This window comes from Tyto alba, unplaced genomic scaffold (assembly GCF_018691265.1).
Source record: "Tyto alba isolate M040663 unplaced genomic scaffold, T.alba_DEE_v4.0 Super-Scaffold_6, whole genome shotgun sequence".
Taxonomy (NCBI): domain Eukaryota; kingdom Metazoa; phylum Chordata; class Aves; order Strigiformes; family Tytonidae; genus Tyto; species Tyto alba.
Genome location: NW_024881327.1, coordinates 19,283,129 through 19,302,739, shown reverse-complemented (window position 1 = coordinate 19,302,739; position 19,611 = coordinate 19,283,129). Strand labels below are relative to the sequence as shown.

The following is a 19,611-nucleotide window of genomic DNA, read 5'->3' as shown; positions in this document are numbered from 1 at the left end:
GTAAACCACTGGCATACTAAAATATGCTTAGAAATGATTTACAGCATTTTGTGACATCTACGTGGAATAACATAAATACACAGCTAATATTGGTAATGCCATTGTTTCTTTTGATGACAGCAAACACAGGCGTGTTTAAAAAAAGCGGGTACAGTTGGGCACTTCTTTATGGAGTATCCCCCAACTATTCACCAAAAGGAACTACAGACTCCTCAAGATGAGAAGAGACTCAGAACTGCCTTTATTCCCAACCTGCTACTGGAGAGGCACCTCAGATTGTTACCCCAACTTTTGGTCAGCACGTAACAGAGACAAATGGGCAGAGACATCAGCTAACCAGAGAAAAGACATTTGAATGTTTTGCTTGATTCAGGCCAGAGGATTAAGTCTGGGTCTCCCACCTTCCAGGTGAGTGTCCCAGCTAATGAGCCCTCAGCTAATAGCAGAGCAACGTGTTCTCCCTCTCTTTTTTTTTTTCATTAAGCTCTCTGAAGAACTGTGTTTAGTTCCTCATCAAGACGAATGCCAAGCCTGTTAAATTTTTCATGACACTGAATTCTTGTTCTCCTGCCAGCCCTAGTTATGTGTGAACATTTTAGTCTCCCTCAGGCATTTATTTTACTACAGAGTCCTGAAATACTTAAGTCTATTAAGACCTAAAATAAACACGCAAAAAGGAGGAATCTGCTAGTTGTTCTCCCAGTCTACATTTTAAGGAGGCAGTGCCTACACCAGTGAAGTCTGGAAATTATTCTCAGTGTTGCAAGTGAAATGACGGTACATTCAACAGCAAACCCATCAAGCAGTGTCAGCTACCACAGCAGGGTTCATCTCCACACCATGGCAGGAGCAGCACTGTCTGCAGGCTGGGAAGAACCGGCCAAACAGGGCTGAGCTGGAGAGAATCAGCTGGACTGCAAGTGCACAGCTGGAGCAGAAGATGTAATGCTTTCCAGAAAAGCTGGATTTGCTAAACCCGCACACAATGACTGTTCTGCACACGCATTACGCCTGGGCTTGTGCCCAGCTGAGTCCCTGCCTGCTCTCTTGCTGCCAGGGAAGGGGGTGGCTGGGAGCAGACCGTGACTGAAGAATAATTCACATGGCTTGGCCTTGGTTACCCTCCTCACCAAAGGCCTTTCTGGAGCAGAAAGCGTGCTGGCTGCAATCTAGGCTGGCCTGCTGCATGTTGAAGAAGCGGGAGATTGAGAAAAGAAGACCAACTGCAAAAAGATTTCAGCCAGGTCTTGAAAGGCAGCAGACGACTGATTGAATTAACCATTGGGCTGCAAGTCTGGCACACAGGCCTGGAGCTATACATCCCTGAACTACAGAAAGGAGTTGAAAGAACACTCGTAATGAATTCCCTACACAAAATATCTAGATTTAAAGTCACACACGGAAATAATTTTATGGTTGCTCTCAGTTTATCTGTGCATTCTGTCGCCGCTCTTTCCAAAGAAGATCTGGAAATAGACCAAGCTTTGTTGTTTATCTTGAGGTCTCTTCTTCCCTACAGCAACACCAATAGCACTTCCACCCACAATGCTTATTATTACTATTATTATTAGACTCACTGCTAGTATATACTTAAAAAGGAAGCACAAATGGCCAGTTTGTGGACAGAAAACACCAAATCTGAAGTTCAACACTGTTGTCTTAGAAATACTCCAGGCAAGCGTGAAAAAGTACATGTGTACACAGTCTTCCATGGGAGTTGCCACGTACTAAGAAGGCAATGTGGACATCTAGCTCCGCTGTCATGACCTGCTCATATGCACAAGCCCACAGCTCATGCCTGTCTCCAGCATATCTTCAGAAAGCTCTCAAAGACCAGACCATCTTACACATAATGCCTCTTATCAACCTTACCTAAACTCCTCCTTTGCCCCTTTTTTTTTGTACCCCTTAGAAAAAAAAAAAAAAAAAGTAGTTTGCTGTGTCGTCTTCTTCTTTATCTATTTTATGTTTGAAACAAAATTTCAAAGTCCTCTTGTTAAACAGTTTCTCTCCTACAGTTTTCAAATTACTATTATAAAGATATTAGACCTCAGGAGACCAGTGCTCAAGGTTCATGTAATGAACTGGATTTAATGTGAGTGTAATAGGTCTATATAATCCCTAGCAGATGATACTCATTCAAAGTACAACCTAAGACAAAAGGCCTCAAAGTTTTTTGCAGTTCAGACCTGTGAAGGATTCTTTTTTCAATACCAAATCTGACAGCTGGATCTTGCCAAAATCCAAGCAAACTGAAGTGCTGATATCCAAGTTGTTCCTTGCCCCGTTTCTGATGCTCCCAAGACTCCTTGCCAAAGAGATCTTTCTGAAGACAAAACCCAGAAGATTTCTCTAAAAATTATGAATGCAGAGGGGAGGGATGGGGGGAGGCCTTCCTGAAGCCTACAATTCTGTAAAGTGCACGTATTTATCATTAAAAAAAGTGAGGTTGGAATAGAACTTGGCAATTCTTTTACACTGTAGTTTCTTGTGTTGGTGAAGAATTATGAAGGTACTTGAGTTTCCTAGTATGTTCACAGTAATTGAAAAAAATGAAGGGGAATGAAATCACTGTCAAAACCCCTATATAAGCAGTGCTCAGTACTATAGGTAAATTTCCATTTAATCTTTGCCTGCCAAACCATTTAAGTTAAATGCACATCATGTTAGTTCCATGCATTATTTGCAATGCACTTTATCTCATTACCTGGTCATTTTTGCCCTGTTTTTCCCTCTCTTCGCCTTTCCTACCGTCATCTTTTCAAACTGGAAACCTACTGATACTGAAATTGTTTCTTCCTGCAACGGGCAAAGTCCTTACGCACAACTGGAAAAATGTTGTAATCCTAGTTACACTGATATTCTTTCCTTATGCCTCAGATACGAGCATGATGGAGTATCAGACTGAGTGGCACGTCTGTGATGAATCATACCTCATGCCCCTGAATGCCCATGGCAGAAGAAAAAGAGAATCAGTCATTTCTCCCACTGAGGGCTGACAGGACATGAAATACAGAGCAAAGTGAAGTTGGAGGATCAGAGCTGCCAGTTTTTACATCACGTGGGACCCTATAAAGGACCACAAAGCCCATTTCCTTTAGATAAAAACACAAGAACAGTCTTCTGCTCTGCCTCCACCCTGAGTGGGAGGGAGCTTTCTTCAGCTGAGCCTTGCAGTAAAATCGTGGCTATGCTTCTGCAGACACCTGAGGAGCCTTATTGCTTTTTGCTTTCAAGCAGCTGAAAGACCTGCTGTCAAGCATTTCACCCACAACGTTCTTCTGCCTTGTGGGGTGGGAACCCCACTACAGGGAGTCAGAAGAGCTTAAAAATCTGATGGATTCAAAATTTAAGTCCAGTGTGACTAAAACCCAGTTCCAAGTCTCTAAAATCTGAATATATAATACAAATATTGACACAGCTTTGTCAAAGACTGTGACCCCAAGCGTGTCCCTCAGGGGTGTTTTTTTGTGGTTTTTTGGTTTGTTTGTTTTGTTTTTTTACACAACCCATAACTTTGCTCAGATTTGAACAAGAGTTATGTAATGAGGAATGCCAAAGGAATATTCCCCAAAATTTAAACATCACAAAAGCTTCACTCACTCAGAAAACAGGCATGGTGCTTGTGCACATTTATTTATCCATGAGCTAAAATTTGACGAATGTAATTTAAGACTGATAATTACTGATGGAGGCTGTATGTGTTTTTATTACAAGGAAACTGTCAAATTAAAAATACTTCTTCCATCAGACGTTCTCTAGGGTACCATGATTTCAAGTAACATCTCAGATTTATATAACTGAAATAACTATATATTTTCCGGATTTTTAAAGTCTCATTTTCGGTAAACTAAATCTTGCCCTTTCTTCAGCTGTTTGCATTACTCTCAAATACCAGTAAGGAAAATGAAAATACACAAAATCAAACAAAACAAAACAGACTAGTATATTACTAAAACTTGTAAATAACAGTAGAAGCAAGAGCCATATTTTTTTAACCCCATCTCTAACAACTGATCTAATTTTAATTTATGACTATTATTACATGAGTGGGTACATGGAACTCTGTTGTGCTGGGCGTTACAGAAGTGCATAACAAAAAACCCCAGTCCTCTCTCTGTGTGAAGTAACAAATGGCTGGCACCAGACAGCATTCATCTGACAGTGAAAATTCAAAAGGTAGAATAGATGAATTACTAATGATGATGTGTCATCCAGCTCCCTGGTGCCTTGCTAGCTGAGGTCTCCAATGTGGCTAATGTGCTGCCAACTTCTAATACAGGTTCTAGAAAAAGATCCAGGGAACTGCAGTCTGCAAGCCTGATGTCTCTATGTTAGTTAATAGAAATTATAGTAACAAATAAACTAAGTGGGCACATGTCTGAGAAAAGTAAAATTTCAGTTTTCATAAAGCGAAGTCCTGTTTTATAAAATTAACCCAATTCTTTGGATAGCTCAAACAAACATGTGAAACCAGTGATCCAGTCAACACAGCCTATCTGGATTTCTGAAAGGTTTTTAACAAGTACTTCACCAAAGGGTTTTAAAGAAACTAAGCATCCATGGCAGAAGAGAAGTCTCTGTGTGGCAATGTAACTGATTAGAAGACATAACCAGAAATTAGTGGTAAATGGTCAAGCCTGAAGAATAAAGGAAGCCTACCAACGGAGTACCACAGGGACCTGCTCCTCTTTCCATACACCCATAATTAACATGGAAATGGAGCTGAGCATTGAGGCCATCAAGTTTGCAGATGATACAAACTTACTCAGGGCAAGCGGTGAAGAATCACAGGACCTTATGAAATTTGAGTGACTAGACAGTGAAATGGTAAATTAAATTCAGTGTGGGTAAGTGCAGAGTGAGGCACATGGAAAAATATAACCTTAACTTCACATATACAGTGATGAGCGCTGAGCTGAACATTACCACTCAGGAGCAAGACCTTGGGGTTACAATACGTCATGACACCAAAATGCCAGCTCAGTGCTCAGCTGCCAAAGGAAAGCAGCCCAAATATTAGGTATTTTTAGGAACTGAACAGGTAGCAAAACAGTGAACACAGTTATGCCACTTTGTAATGCCACCCAGATCATACACGGTCCCTGCTTCCATCAGGGAGGAGTTAACGGGACTTGCTTCATCAACTGAGTATTTTGTGTTTACTTTTACAAAGGAAGGAGCAAACCAGAAAGAAGCTGAATGCAGAATGCCCTGTAATTAGGGGCACAAAGACAGCAGTTTTAACACTGTCTGCATCTCAGTTTCCTAAGTTTTCTCTGAGACTGTATCCAAAATTCAAGGAGACATCGTCTTCTAGATACTTGCTGATAAACCATTCAGAGAAGAGGCTGACAGATCACACACATACAATCAATGAGCTCTATTAAAAAGCACTACTGTGTATCAGAAGCTTAGCTATTACTAAATACACAAGCTTTACTAGGTATGTGAAATAGATGTGAAAAGACAAGTTTTAAGATTTGCCTTCACTCTAGCAGTATATAGCCAGCTAAAAATCACTTTGCTGTGCCATTTTGACGCGACTAATGATTTTAAACTTGAAGAGGTAAGCACAAGTGCCCACAAAAGGGTAAGTAGAAACAAATGAATCTAAAAATCTCTAGTTTTGCCTTTCCTACTGCTCTCTTTTCGTCATTCTTTCCTACCTGCTAGCCTGCTCAAGGTGCTGATGGAATCAGATTCTTCAATGCTTGAACACCACACAAATGTTTTTACCCACTGAGGTTCTGTAACAGTGAGCAACTAAATTAAGTCTAGGCCTTCAGATTTCTAGCTTATCTCTACCAAAACATCTACCTCTTATGAGAAAGGATTTGCCTGCCTGCTAATACTATTCATATCTTTGTCTAATTGCATGAGCCATGAGACTGTGCCTGTTTTCATTTGGATTGTTGCATTTCAGACACAAAATTTGCCTATCCATACTGGGCTACGTACAACGTACTCTCTACTTACTTGCACAACATACTGTCTATTCACTTCATATATATATGCACACAACACGTTTAGAAGAGAAATACACTACCAACACAATCTAGAAAGAATCTATATATTATCTTTACCTATTATGCAATAGAATAAATACAGAAAGGCAGAAAATATGTTGAAAGATAAACAGAATCGTGGTGATTATTCTTTAAACTCACAAATGTATCAAAAGTGAACATAAGCATTTTTCAAGAAGTGAAACTATGCAGAATATTTCATTAGTTTAAACCATTAGCTAAGAGTTGCTACAGGAGAGTAAGGATAGACTAATAACACATATTCTAAAGTAGTTCAAGTCACAAAATATTAAGTCCTAGCCTTACATTTCATTAAAAATCAATTAGGAGTTATTTTAATTCAAATGTTATAGTATTCCATTATGCAAGAAGGATTTTTTTTTCTATTATTTTCCTATAGTCCTAATTCTTTGCCACTGAACTGCAATTGAAGTTTTGCTCTTCTTCAAAGACACACTTTTCAGTTTGTCCTGTCCAAGCACACTTTTTTGACAGGTCATGAAGGACATTCAGCAAGAAGCGCTCTGGGAAAATATGTAGTCCCCAAAAAGCAAAAGCATTTTTTTTTTTTAATGGGAATTAATGGCATGATTTTAATTCAAGTAGAATGAAGAAAGCAAAGTAAGAATTAGCTGGTAGCAATGCACTAAAAATTTCAGTCACTGCAAGTTAAGGGGGAGTCAAACTTCTCAGTGCACAGAATTGGTGAAGCTGTGACAGGCAGCAGACTGAACTCAAGGCAGGCAAATCAACTCACTAACTAAAGCTCTGCATCCTTCTATCAGATGAGACTACTCACGTTTCAGCACGACTACAGTCACTTCACTAACCAGAGAAAAATCAAACAGAACCCAGGTGACCACCTCTTCCCTCTCCTTATTCTGCTGTTCAGTACTAATTAAGTCATTATCTGTCTCCTGAAGCGAGAGTAGAAACATTAATCACAGAAACCCTTGGACTGCTAGATAAATCGCTCCCTTGACCCCGAGTTGTTTTCAAAGGGCAGGGCGAAGTCGCTGCAGCTCCAGCAGCTGCCTCCCAGCACTGGCAGTAGCACGGGGCAACTGCAAGGCACCAGCAGAGCAGGTGGAGTACGGAACGGTGGCCAGCCCCTTTAAAAGTCCTGACGCACCCTGAAACTTTAATTCTGTCACGCAGTTAGAAAACACTGAACAAATGAAGTTTTTCAGAAAGCCATTCTGACCGAGCTCCTCATTACAGATCTAATTACAAGCTATCTTTATAATGTACACCTGACGACGTCGTGTAAAGCACTTTGCTTTAAAGGTCAGCAGAACTGAAACAACAATTTTGCTATTTATAGTAAAGGGTGAACTTTTCTTATTTGGCTGTTTAAGCAGCCAACCCTTGAGTTTAATGTAATTAGGGAGGGGATATTCAATTTACAGTATCCACAAGTAATGATAATTACACTGGTTCAAAAAAGCTGTTGGTAAGCATAAGAAACCTTTGTAATTACATCGCGTTTCCAAAATGACTTGAGCACTGTGAACTCGAAGCATTTCAGCAAATGAAGGCCAAGGCACATAAAAGGAGAGCTACGGCACTTTAAAAGCTGCACTGTTTAACATAATGAGCCGCCCGACCGGAGGGAGATCTCGAAACGCGCTGCATAACTCACCCCGACAGCCCATGCCATCTCCTTCCTGCTCACAAACATCCATTAAGAAAAACATAAGCCGGCTCCCTCATCGCCTCCTTCCCATCCTTCAGCAGCATCGCAGCGGGCCCGGGAGCCAGCCCGCCTAACTCCGCCGGGCTGCGGGAGCCTGTCTCAGGCGCTGGCTGCCGATCCCGTCATGTCCAGGAGAGCGCTGGCACTGCGAGCAGGGAAACGTCGTCGTCGTGTGTGTGTGTGTGTGTGTGTCTGTGTCCCCCCCCTCCCCGCCTCTGGCGCCGGCCCCGGGCGTGCAGCAGATTAGCTAGGTCAGCAATCTGCCAGGACCAAGGTGAAAAATAAACAAATAACCATGTTCACAGCAGCTGCGGCGATCGCTCTCCGGAAAATTATTCAGGCATTATGAGGGAGACGGTATTAAACGCTGCCACTTGCAGCTTCACGGCTCTCTGCGTATTCGCATCAGCCTGGGATGAGCACTTAAGGAGTATCATCGGAGAGCTTGCCCAGCTGAGCATCTTCCATTAAGTTTTTGTCTTAAAAGGAGATAGCAGGAACCTCTCTGCCTGATAGGCAAAAGGCTTGTCATAATTCATTAATAACACAGCCTTGCTTGGGGTTCCTTCAATGAAATCAGGCAGGTGGCCTATGAAGAAAATGCTGAGTGAACAACAGCTTCTCTGGAGACGATGTAATAAACTTGCCACTACGTGGTATCGTTTGGTGTCTGAGACAAGGATGACCAACGCTATTCGACAAGACCTGTCAGAGCCCCTTAAGGGTCCTAGAGAAGAAACCCACAAAACAAACAGTAATTCCTCAGCAGGATGCGATTCACTGCGTGGAAGTGAAAACTTCACATTTTAGCTGCAGAGATAAATGTGCCAGTCTGCTTTTGCTATGCCCAGGGCAAAGCTGGCAATTTACTGTGATAAACCGTTTACATCTAAAGGGAAAAAAGCTAGAAGAGTTGAGGTAAAAAGCAACAACTACAATATCAGATTACTGCAAAAATTAACAGGACTATCACAACTCTTCCATCAGATTTTAAATTCATCTGAAGCATCATTTCCTTCTAAGTAGGAAAAATAGAAAATACAATTGAAGTTATCTGTTAGGTAAGGAAACAAACTCAGTCTAACAGTCAAGATAAAGTCATTAGCGTGGCATCAAAGTAGGGAGGGCAGAACATGAGGGTTTTTTCTTTTTGTTTAGTGCACATCCATTCATACAGAGCTAAAATGTACCTGTTATGCTGTTATGTTTAATTGAGTCTTATGTACTTCCTCCTATGAGATCTGTTCATCATGAAGAAAGGCATTCTTACTGGCTTTTGATCCACTAGCATTTCATAGACATAATGCTGCTTCAAATGACAAAATAATCTACTAAGAAAGTAAGTACCTGCCTGGTCAATGTACGGCATTTGTAGTGATCCAAGGCTTAAACAGTCTTTAGCATAAGAACTAGCACCACAGATTTTATATTTACTAAGACAGGGTTTCCTGGTTTGCATTCAATTTTTAAAAGATGCTTTATCATCATGTAACAGAAGCAGTCCAAATATATAAATTAATTTTGTACAATTAGAAAAAGCAACGAATGTATTAAAGATGGACGATTATTGATTTTAGAACATCCTTGTCACAAAATCATCTTTTGCAATAAAGTAGGTTCAGGTAATTTGCAAACAGAGTAATATTATTGCTTCCCTAAGCTCCTTTGTGTTTCACTTAGGCATGATAACTTATTCTGAATGTAATATCTGTCTTTAAAACTATGGTCTACAAACATTATTAGAAACAGCACTATTAGCATGTCTAGAGATCGCTGTAATCCAGTGGCATGCAACTGATTGAACAGAAATCAATAAAGGTATTTAATGACTTCATGAGAAAAATAAGTGACCCTCACACCCTTAATGGATTAATGTCACTTACGTGCAACACATTGCATAATGCTGACACAGAGCCACTCAAAGCAGTGTCACTTTTCATACGAGTGCCTTAAAACCTTATCAAAGGGAAATTGTGTTTTAATGCTATTTCAGATGTCATTTTTGAGAGGATTTTTACAATCCCATTTCATAAAGCAGAAAGCATGATCTGAATAGTTACAAGTAGCTTTTGTCATTGGCACATGTACTAGGTCATGCTCTGAAACTAGCTGGTGAAATGAAATCCTGAACACAGAAGGAGGATAACACATTGAAACATTACTCATACAACTTGTTTACTCTCGGCTTTCGTCTCTGAATACACCTTTATCTATGTATCTGAATCTTTAATTAATTACCAACAGCATGCTTTGCTAGGGAAGGGAAACTGCTCCTTACAGTCAGTCCTACAGCATGAGATAGACAGGACGTGCAGCTCCCCGATACGCTACCTGAGAAGCAAAACGGGAGAAGGGAGATAATCTAAACGACCGAGTACTATGCCATTAAATGAATGCTTGCCTCTCAGCCACTGAGACTATGACCAAATCTCTTAAGAATATGGGTAGCTGTCTATTCATCTGCAATACACTGTGTTTTTGTATCCCATTTTACATCTATTCACTGAAAAGAAACCATGGATCACAGCAAACCGTTCCACGCTTGCATTCCTTTATTTTCACTTTAATAGATTAAATTTGGAAATATGCAGTATCTACCAGTTATCTCTTTAGTGACATGAAGGCTTCTTTTCCAGATGTCAACATGCACTGCCTAAAGCAGGCTTTGCCATCACCAGGCTGCATTTACAATTCCTTTGGAGTAAACCCAAACGTAAATGAGGGGAGCTGATGGTCGAGTCTCTTGTTCTATTTGCTGTATTATCTACCACAATTTCATGCTGAACATGAAAAAAAAATGAAACAATTAAATAAATTAAATCTTTTTCCTAAAGATAATTTGGTTCCAGCTTTTACATGCAGTTTTCACCTGAAGAAATAGGAAAAAACTGCGTTCAGATAAAACAAGGAAGCAAATGCAAAAGCTTTTTCTGACTGACTTGAACATTTCCTTATTCCTCCCCAAAGGATAAGAAAACTCCTCCAGTAAATGTAGCATCATAATTGGCTATAATTGACTCCATCCTTCAATTTTTAAGACAATCTATAAAATATGGATTGTTTTGTCAACTGGGAGACAATTTTGTGACACCACACTGTTTATCTCGTTACAGTGATCTCAGCTGCACTCGATATCATTTGTTACCCCTCAGACTACCTTATTTGTGCTGTTATCCTGGACCTCTCTACATTTAATGCACTGCACACTAGTTTAGCCATAATACCAAACATTTTGAGTGCTACCAAAAGGAATTACTTGCTGAAGATCATTGTAATAACAGTAGCAATGACACTGTAGCGGATGAAGCACAGCCATGATATTTGGGCAAGCAAGGTCTGTTCCAACACATCAGTGTACTTCACACTCTACTGCCGTTAGTCCATCTCACAACTTGCTGCACTTGAATCAGAAGGGATGGGGGACAAAAGAAAAAATAATAAAAAAAATTAAAGGTTTAACCGCTTAGCTGCTGTTTTTCTATTACACCTGCTATTCTGCATTTGAAACATTTTAATGCAAACTGGTAACACTCTGGCCATCCAGACTGTTACCACACCAGCGTGGTTTTGCAGCAGCTCCTAGGTCACAAGGAGAGGATGACTGCTGAATGGGAACTATGGCATACGGCCATTTCTATTAGATGACTAAATGCAAACACCTCACAAAGGTATCAGCTTCAAAGGCAGAGTCAGGATGGCAGAATTGGCTTCTCTTTTTTCCCCGTCTTCCAATACATCTCCTTTTATGTGCTGCAACGCTTCAACTGAAAAGTAAGGTCAAGTTGAAGAGAAGTAAAAACTAAACCCCCCTCCCCCCCAAAAAACAAAATTCCAAGTACCGATAGCCACAAAACTGCAGCAAATGATTGATAGAAACATTGATGTAATCCTGTCCATAGCAACAGTTTAATTATGAGCATCTTGGCAGAGAGCCTGCTATATGTGTTGATTTTCCCCAGCAGAGAATGCCATACAATCCATCTTTGTGTTATGCGCTACATGACTACATGGAGAGGCCAATCAAAGGGGAACAAGGAACAGAGAAGTTGCAGTAAATTACTGGGGTGATACAGGAATATGTTGGCCATGAATAATTTCACTCCTGAGGATAAGCAGGCCTGAGAAAAAGGAGGGGTAGAAAAGAATACCAGGAGGGTGCTACCTACAACAAAATAGTACTCTAGTCCTTAACTGCAGCGATTACAGCATACAACACGAATACTCCTCTCTGATGAATGACACAAATTCCTGGCACCCCTCTCAAATTCTTGTTCCCAGGATCACAACTGCGTCATCACCAGCACTGACGGGATCAGAGCAGGACCCTGCAGCCCTAGGCAAGCAGGTCCCCCCCAGGGGCACAGGGCTCATGGCCCGTGGCTACATCAGCCCCTCTAAAGCAAAGCGCGCCAACAGGAGCGGATCTGCTGCACAGAGCAGCTGCCGCTGCCGAGAACCCGACAGCCGCGCGATTCGTATTTTAAGGGTTTTTGCCGTGGGCCAGTTCCAGCGTGGTGCTGCGGGCAGGCGCACGTGCGCAGGCGAGGACGGGAAGAGCACTTCTGGAGTGGGCTTCCCCACGCAGTGCCACCCCGCAGGCACCAGCGCCCGCGCCCCGGCAGCGCTCCGCCGGACCAGCAAAGCACGGTAAGCCAGGAGACTTGTTGAAAGGCCACGCTCCCGACCCACACCAAACCACAAATCTAGCAGGCACAACACAGAGGAGGTAATAACATCACCGGTGAGGTGCAGAGTGCACCCCAGTAAACTAGAGGGCAAGGAAGCAATAGTGGCCACTTCGCAGTAAGGGCGTAAGGGGCAGGGACCTTAAGAGGAGAAGGCAGCAGTGCAGGCTCGGGAGGTTTTTAATAAATCATGAAATCTGACTGTGGCTGTTCAAGATACTTGCAGGTAATTTCCAGACAGAAACAAAAAAATATAATAGAATCATATTTTATAGCCAACCTCACTTCCAATTTCTGTGTTGGAAAGTGTTTGTTAAAAAACAAAACAAAACAAAACAAAACAACCAACCAAAAAAAAAAAAAACCAAAACAAAAAAAAACAACCAACCACCAAGTTACAATGAAATGAATGAACTCTCTTCAACCAAATGAATACAACAACACATTTCAGTCTGCATGCAACGGCAATCTACAGTGTTTATTTACACAAAACATTTCCCTTAAATTCTAGACCAATTTTTTGAAGCAACACGTAGGAAAATCTCTCCGAAATACTGAAGCAGCAGTTTAAGATCATACTATCTGCTCTTTAAGGAAATATTCTGGTAATTTTTAAGTATGTGAACAAAGGTTTTGTGAAATCCTATTAGGCTACTACATGTGGTAAGAAAACCATCAATCATTTCTGCAGCCTGGTATCCACATTCACAACCTAACTCAATGAAGACTGTTTTTAGTTTCTATTAAAGTAAGAATATTTTATATAGGTAACCACATAAATCAATGAGAATACTCATATATGTATAGACATGGATCATACCATATATATGCTTCTTTGAAGAACACACTGAAAACAAGTAAGAAATTTGAAACAACAGCACTCTAAAAATGTGCTTCCTGAAGTTTATAGAAATTACAAGAGACACTTTCAAATCAAACACATAATTTTAAAGAGTTAAACTTATGCCACACAACTGCTGTTCCACTCCAGATTTTTTATTTGCAGATGTTTGACTATTTCCATCTCCAAGACACTGTGGCTGCATCACAACATCAAAACAACTTTTTTTTTTTTTTTTAAATAACAAATGTATGCACATGCTCTGCTTACTGAGCATTACCTGTCTGAGAAATTGCTTTTAAGCACAAAGTGTTAGAATCTAGGAGACTCTGCTTTACCTTCACTAGTTCTTCCTCATTAAAATTTACTTAAAACACTGAAGAAAGGGATTTTATTTTTTTGTGGGTACAAGCTAATGTTCAGTTCATTACATTATAAAAATCTATTAAAATACAGAACTAAAATTGAATTAGTTATTTAAGCTTTGAAAGCCTAAGATAGTCATCTGCGTTCTTCCAGATATGGTCATTTTTAGCTCTGAATTCAGGTCTCATGTTTCAGCTCAGAGCACTCAAAAGGTACTCTGGTTTTCTAAACCAACAATGTACTAAGAAATGTCTGTACTTGATAAAAACTCCTTTTGTGTATTATCTGATATTTTTCAGCACCAAACATACTAGTATGCAAACAACAAAAAAATAATTGATCATCTTTTCAGCGTAGAGATTCTCTCACAATAAAAACATTGTCTAAAATGCCTCTGTGACTGTGCTGATTGAATGATTACCTGAACACAACACCCAGCTGATTACATTGAATATTCAGTTAACTAACTAACCCTTCAACAGCTAGAGAAGGCAACTAAAGAGAAACTCACAGGAACTCCTGGTAAAGATACTTTGTCACAACATTAATCAAAGCTAGAGTAATATGAACACTTACATCACTCCTCTGTAAGTTCACCTTGGTATTTGCACAAAAAGGTCATTTGCCAAATCTTCATTAAAAAAGAAAAATGACATATCCCTACGTCACGCCACATCCCTGTGCTATGCCATGGTTTGTGGGAGTGAGGGAAAACAGCAGTCTGCTCTCAGGCACATGGAAATACATTGCACATACAGTGCTTTTGATGCAGGCCTTTTAGTTGCACTTATTTGTGAAAGAGAACTTTTAAATACAAGAGTGACTATGCTTTCTAAAAACTGTATTTGAAAATGCTTAATGGCAGCTATGACACGGAGGACACAGAAGGTTTGCAACTAACAGAATGAAACTCTGAAGTTCTAATGCAACTGCAAATTCAACAAATACGTATTTTTAATGATCCAAGAACCGAATAAACAATTACAGAATACCTGAAAGATCTTAATGACTACTAAATCTGACGATAATGTTTGTGGCTGTTTAATCTTTTATTACCTTTGGTGCATTACTTTAGATCAAAGGACACAAATCTGCGTGAAAATATTTTTGCCACAAACTTCTGTATCACAGCTCTTTTCCCCTAATTGGAAACCTAAATAAAAAAACCCGTGAGATGACTACGTGTCAAATCTCAAAGACAAGAGGATGATTTGCCATTCAAGAATTCTAAGCTATCAGAAAAAGTAGCAAACATCACCTAGTTCAGAATAGTTATTTTGGCCAATCTCCCACTGGGCAGAGTTGGGAAGTTGAGATACAAGCCTTGTGGAGGACACTCAGCAATATTCTGCTTGGAGACATGCTCCTGACAATCTTTGCTAAAGTCGGACACACAACCATCCAGTTACCAACCATGTATCTACGTAGGAACAGTGGCTCAAACTACAAGGGCAGTTCAGTGAAAAACAAGGTGCTACTCCGTGCAAAGAACCGCAGTGAGATTTGGTGACATTTTCTTTAAAACAAACAAACAAAAACCCACAAAGATAAAAAAAAAAACCTGTGTGCCAGTAACTCCCAGCGCCTAGGTTTTATTCACTGCTGTATTTGGAGTCCAACAGCATCTGTCTCCAAAGTCTCAGAGACCAAAGGGAACATGCAGATGATGTTTTGCTTTTTACCAAAGAAGCGGAGAAGACTTAAAGCTTGGGAGGGTTTCCTGAGTGACTGTCACCCACCTTACGCTTCCGATTCCTCTGCCTGGGTTGGTTTTGATTAAAAGGTTGAGGGGTATCATAGCTCAAGTAAGCAGGAGACAATTGTAGCAGCTGACAGATGAACACCAATTCAAAACTAACCTGCAAGACACCTCTCAAACCACGTTAATTAAGTCTGACAGCGAATATGGAGTTTCTTATTAGGAACGCACAATGAACACACCCAGCTATGGGCTTTACTTATTTCACCCTGCCACCACAGGAGACACCTTCCTGGGCAACTTTTGGTTTACAAGATTAATCCTTTAGAAAATAAATGCAAGTGCATTTTGGCACAGAGCATGGTTGAGATTCTCAATGGAAAAACCAGGTATTTTGGACCACAAGTGTAAATGCAGCTTTTCACAGTTATTTACATGTACTTGAATTAAATATTAAAATGGAGGTGAATGTTCTCAATAGGCTATAGTTGTCTGAACTACCTCTGATCATTTCTACAGCAGAGAGGACTGCAGCACAAACAGAAAAAAAAGCGCTATTTGAGGGAGACAGTGTATTCCTACAATTCGACACAGTGCCAAATGTGCAAAAAGGTAGCTTGCATCTTGGGATCAGTTTAACTACCTCACTGCAGTACTGAGCACAGGCTATTACGCCTTGCTTCTGATCATCTTAGGCACTGTAGTGAGCTCACATGGATGCAGTGCTTTTGACTTGGGCAGTAGTGTGGGTACCTCCACACCAATTTTTTTGTGGATTAATTAAATACATATTTGGATCTACTCAGAGTAGCAGTATCTGAAGAAGAAGAACCAAAACATACATGTTCCAAGATTTATAAATGAAAATAGCTAAATTAAAGTAACAATCCTACAATAAACAAGGCAAATTAATATAATCCATTTTAAATATTCAAACCAGAATAATGGAATTAATTTCATCTACTGCAATTATTACATTAAATAAGCAAGTTATTTCTTATAAGAACTGATAATATTAGAGACTTGGACCTTGTTTAGGCACTAGCCCCTAAATGAGAGGGTATCATAAAGCTCTATGTGAACTGAAATTGTGTTCCAGCTAACCAGTGTACATAAAAGGATCAGCTCATCTTCATTCTAAAACAAGTACTTAGATTGAGGGTCTCATGCCAATTATGGAAGCCTGCTAAAAATATGTCTGATTAGATAATAAGCTTTTCTTCCTCCCCTTCACAATCAGATATGGATAAAATAAGCTATTTCTGCTCTCTTCAAGACATTCCATCTTACTGCATTTAAATTCAAATACAAATTTGAAACGCAAACCTCCTGTTTGAAAGATACATGTCTGGGATGTGTTGGGCAGAAAAGACATTTTATAGGCTACAAACTGTTATATTTGGACTTGCTCAGAAAGAAAAAATCTGAGTCAGGCTCTCCACATTCTTACACTACTTGACCATACTGTCAAACAGGGAAAATTATAAAGGAGATACAGATATCCATCAAAAATACTAAGAGGAAACAAACTTAAACAGTATAGTACTTAAGCAATATGCTCGTTGCTATTGCTGAATTTTAATTATGTTTCTGGAAGTTAGTATATTTGACAAGATTAGCCATTGATTTTTTTGGCTCCATTAATATCAATGGAGCATTGTTTTTTTTTAAACCATGCACTTATTTGCCAGATACCTATCCACTTCAGAAAGCAAAGGAAGCACAATTCTTTCAGCAAGCCTGGTTTACCATATGACCAGACAAGAAAGCAAAGCTTGAAAAAGAGCAAATTACTTTTTCTTCAGCAGGCTACAAAGCGTGCCTGCTTCTGCTCATTCATCTCCCTTAGTCCAGCAAGCCAGAACACAGCAGTTTACTTTCAAGGCTTCGCTGACTTGGATTGTCCATTTTAGGCAGAGTGCAGTCTGAAAATACTTTCTGTTTTAGACATTTACAGTGCATTCAACAGAAGCCAACATAAGTTCTTCAAAGGTGTAACAAATTATTCTTAAAAAAAGTCCAACTGAAGGAAAAAAAAAAATCTTCCCATAAAACTTAGGCATAAAACTAAGAAAAAGATTGGAAAGAAAAAGCCTCAAAAGCAGCACTGCCTCAGTTACAAACAAAACAATTCTTCCTCTGTTCTGCAGACAGACTTGAGATTCCATTTTATATATAAACATGTCCAATATTCCAGTCAGCAGCTCAACTTTTAACAAAATTTCTTACCACAATAATGAGGATAAAAATATTGGGTAATCAGAGTAAAACTGTATTGTTTCACAAATCATGAGTCTGATTTCTGTTTTCATATGTAAGCCTACCTGCTTTACCGTAGTTTACATGCTCAAAGACCTCGTTTGTGCTCACACAGATGATCATCTTCTAACCAGGTAATTGTAGCTTTGTTCACAAGACTGGGTAACAGCTTTTTCTAACTTAAAAACACAGGAGAAAGGAGGCCTGGGGGATGTAGGTATGAAGCACGATGAAAAAAAAAAATAGAGTGAACAAAAATGTAAAAGGAAAAACAAAAATAATTTTTAACAGCATAATTTTAACTTGGTTTGTTTCTATGTTGATTTTCATTAATGTAGCTAATATTCTAAGTCTTCTAACTGTGGCTCAATCCCATATTTCTTTGATGTGGGCAGATCTGTGTGCCTGTAGGGAACTCCATTTCATTCAGTGGGTTTCACAAGGCTGCAGCCATTTTCAGATGTACTGCTTACAATTTTTTTCTGTTCTCTTCGTTAATGCATTTAAAAAAAAAAAAAAAGCCCTCCTGTCCCCCATTCTCCAAGCCCACCACCCTTGCCTGTTTTAAAGCTAGGCACTACGGACTTTCCACTGACTTCCTCAAGCAATTTGCCAAAGATCTGGATTCGCAAGGACTAGAAAACCATTTGCAGCACTAGGGAAAATTCTCAATCACTGCTCTTGTGAAAAGGTATAGTGAATTTTAAGGGTTTTGTATTTTGAAAGCAGTGGTAATTATTCAGTACTCTTGGTCTGTAACTTCATTCTGATAGGAGTGGCTTTGCTGTGAAGCTCATTGCTTTATTTGCTTTCTCTGATGCGTAAGTATAGCCTATAGTCTGATTTTTTTCTTTAATTCAGAAAACCTAGATGCATGAGGAAAACACTGTTAGACAGAACCATTTCATTGTCATGAAAATCACAGAAGCGATAAGACATATAGACAGGGGCTTTGTTCAGAGAGGCACAGAGGTCCAGACAGACCTTCTTCCTGTTTTGTTTTTTTTTTTCAATGCAACACAGTTACCACACTAGCTTCTACCAACACAAATTTGAAGATCTGTATGGTGAAATTATCAAAACTGAAAAGATTCAGGTTAGCTGAACTACCCAGGCTCGATGAGCTCCATCTACAGCCTTGAGTGGGAAAAGTCAGAGACACATCTTGTCAAACTGAAAACCAACTTCCTCTAACACAGTAAACAGAAAAGCAAGGCATTAAAGCAAAGCATGCAGCCTATGATTATGGAAAAATAACATACTTTAAATTTTTCCACCTGTAAATCATTATTTTCAGTATTGAACACTATTGTACAAGTGGGGAAAAAAAAAAAAAAAAAAAAAAGTGAGTCTGGACCAGTTTCAGCCCCAATGCAGTCTGACACCAGTTCCTTCAGCTCCTCTGCACGGCAATTCAGGCTGATGTCGCTGTGCCAGGACCGATCCCTGAAGCCACAACAAGCCAGAGGCCTACAGCCATACTATAACCTTGTCAGACAATGCCAATACTGGATAAAATCAGGTGACTCTTAGTGCAGCTTCAGTAGATAGTAACAAACACTGATGGGCACTGCTAAAAGGTTGAATATGAAATCACAGTACTACCCTCTCTTCAGAGGGGAGAGTAGTTCTGGTAGAAAGAAATACTTTTTCCTATTTTCCCCACTTTCTTCTTCTTCCTTTAGTAAAACAGAATTTAAATAAATAGTCTGATGTGTTCTATCTGTAAGTATGGAAAATGCTTTTGTTTTTAAATATGCATGTTTTGGTACACAAAAGAAAATTATGCAATGTTATCCCTCCTGTTTATAATTCCCCAAAATATCAAAATGATTCCCTACATTGACGCAAACACACACCAACGGAAATTTTGCTTCAACGTTTGAAACTCAGTCTACTGTGACCTCTCTAATCACAGATTTAAGTATTACAAAGGGAGACACTTGAACTGACAAGTACACGAAATGAATAGATCAGAATCCTTTTCTCCACCTCAGCATTTAGTCGTGGTTTCTGAAGGAAACATGCAAGTGTAC

General features: G+C 39.7%; 1 protein-coding gene across 8 annotated transcripts in view; it reads right to left on the bottom strand.

Annotated features, from left to right (window-relative positions):
- Positions 1-19,611, bottom strand: part of TENM3 (teneurin transmembrane protein 3) — a 1,343,701-nt gene that overhangs the window by 184,854 nt on the left and 1,139,236 nt on the right. The window contains exon 1 of one of the 8 annotated variants that reach the window (XM_032988412.2): positions 7,672-7,833. The exons of the other annotated variants lie outside the window; for them this stretch is intronic. Coding sequence (XP_032844303.1) covers positions 7,672-7,726 — 55 coding nt within the window. The 5' untranslated portion in view covers positions 7,727-7,833. Of the gene's footprint in view, positions 1-7,671; positions 7,834-19,611 lie in introns of those variants that run through there. 8 annotated transcript variants of the gene reach the window in all.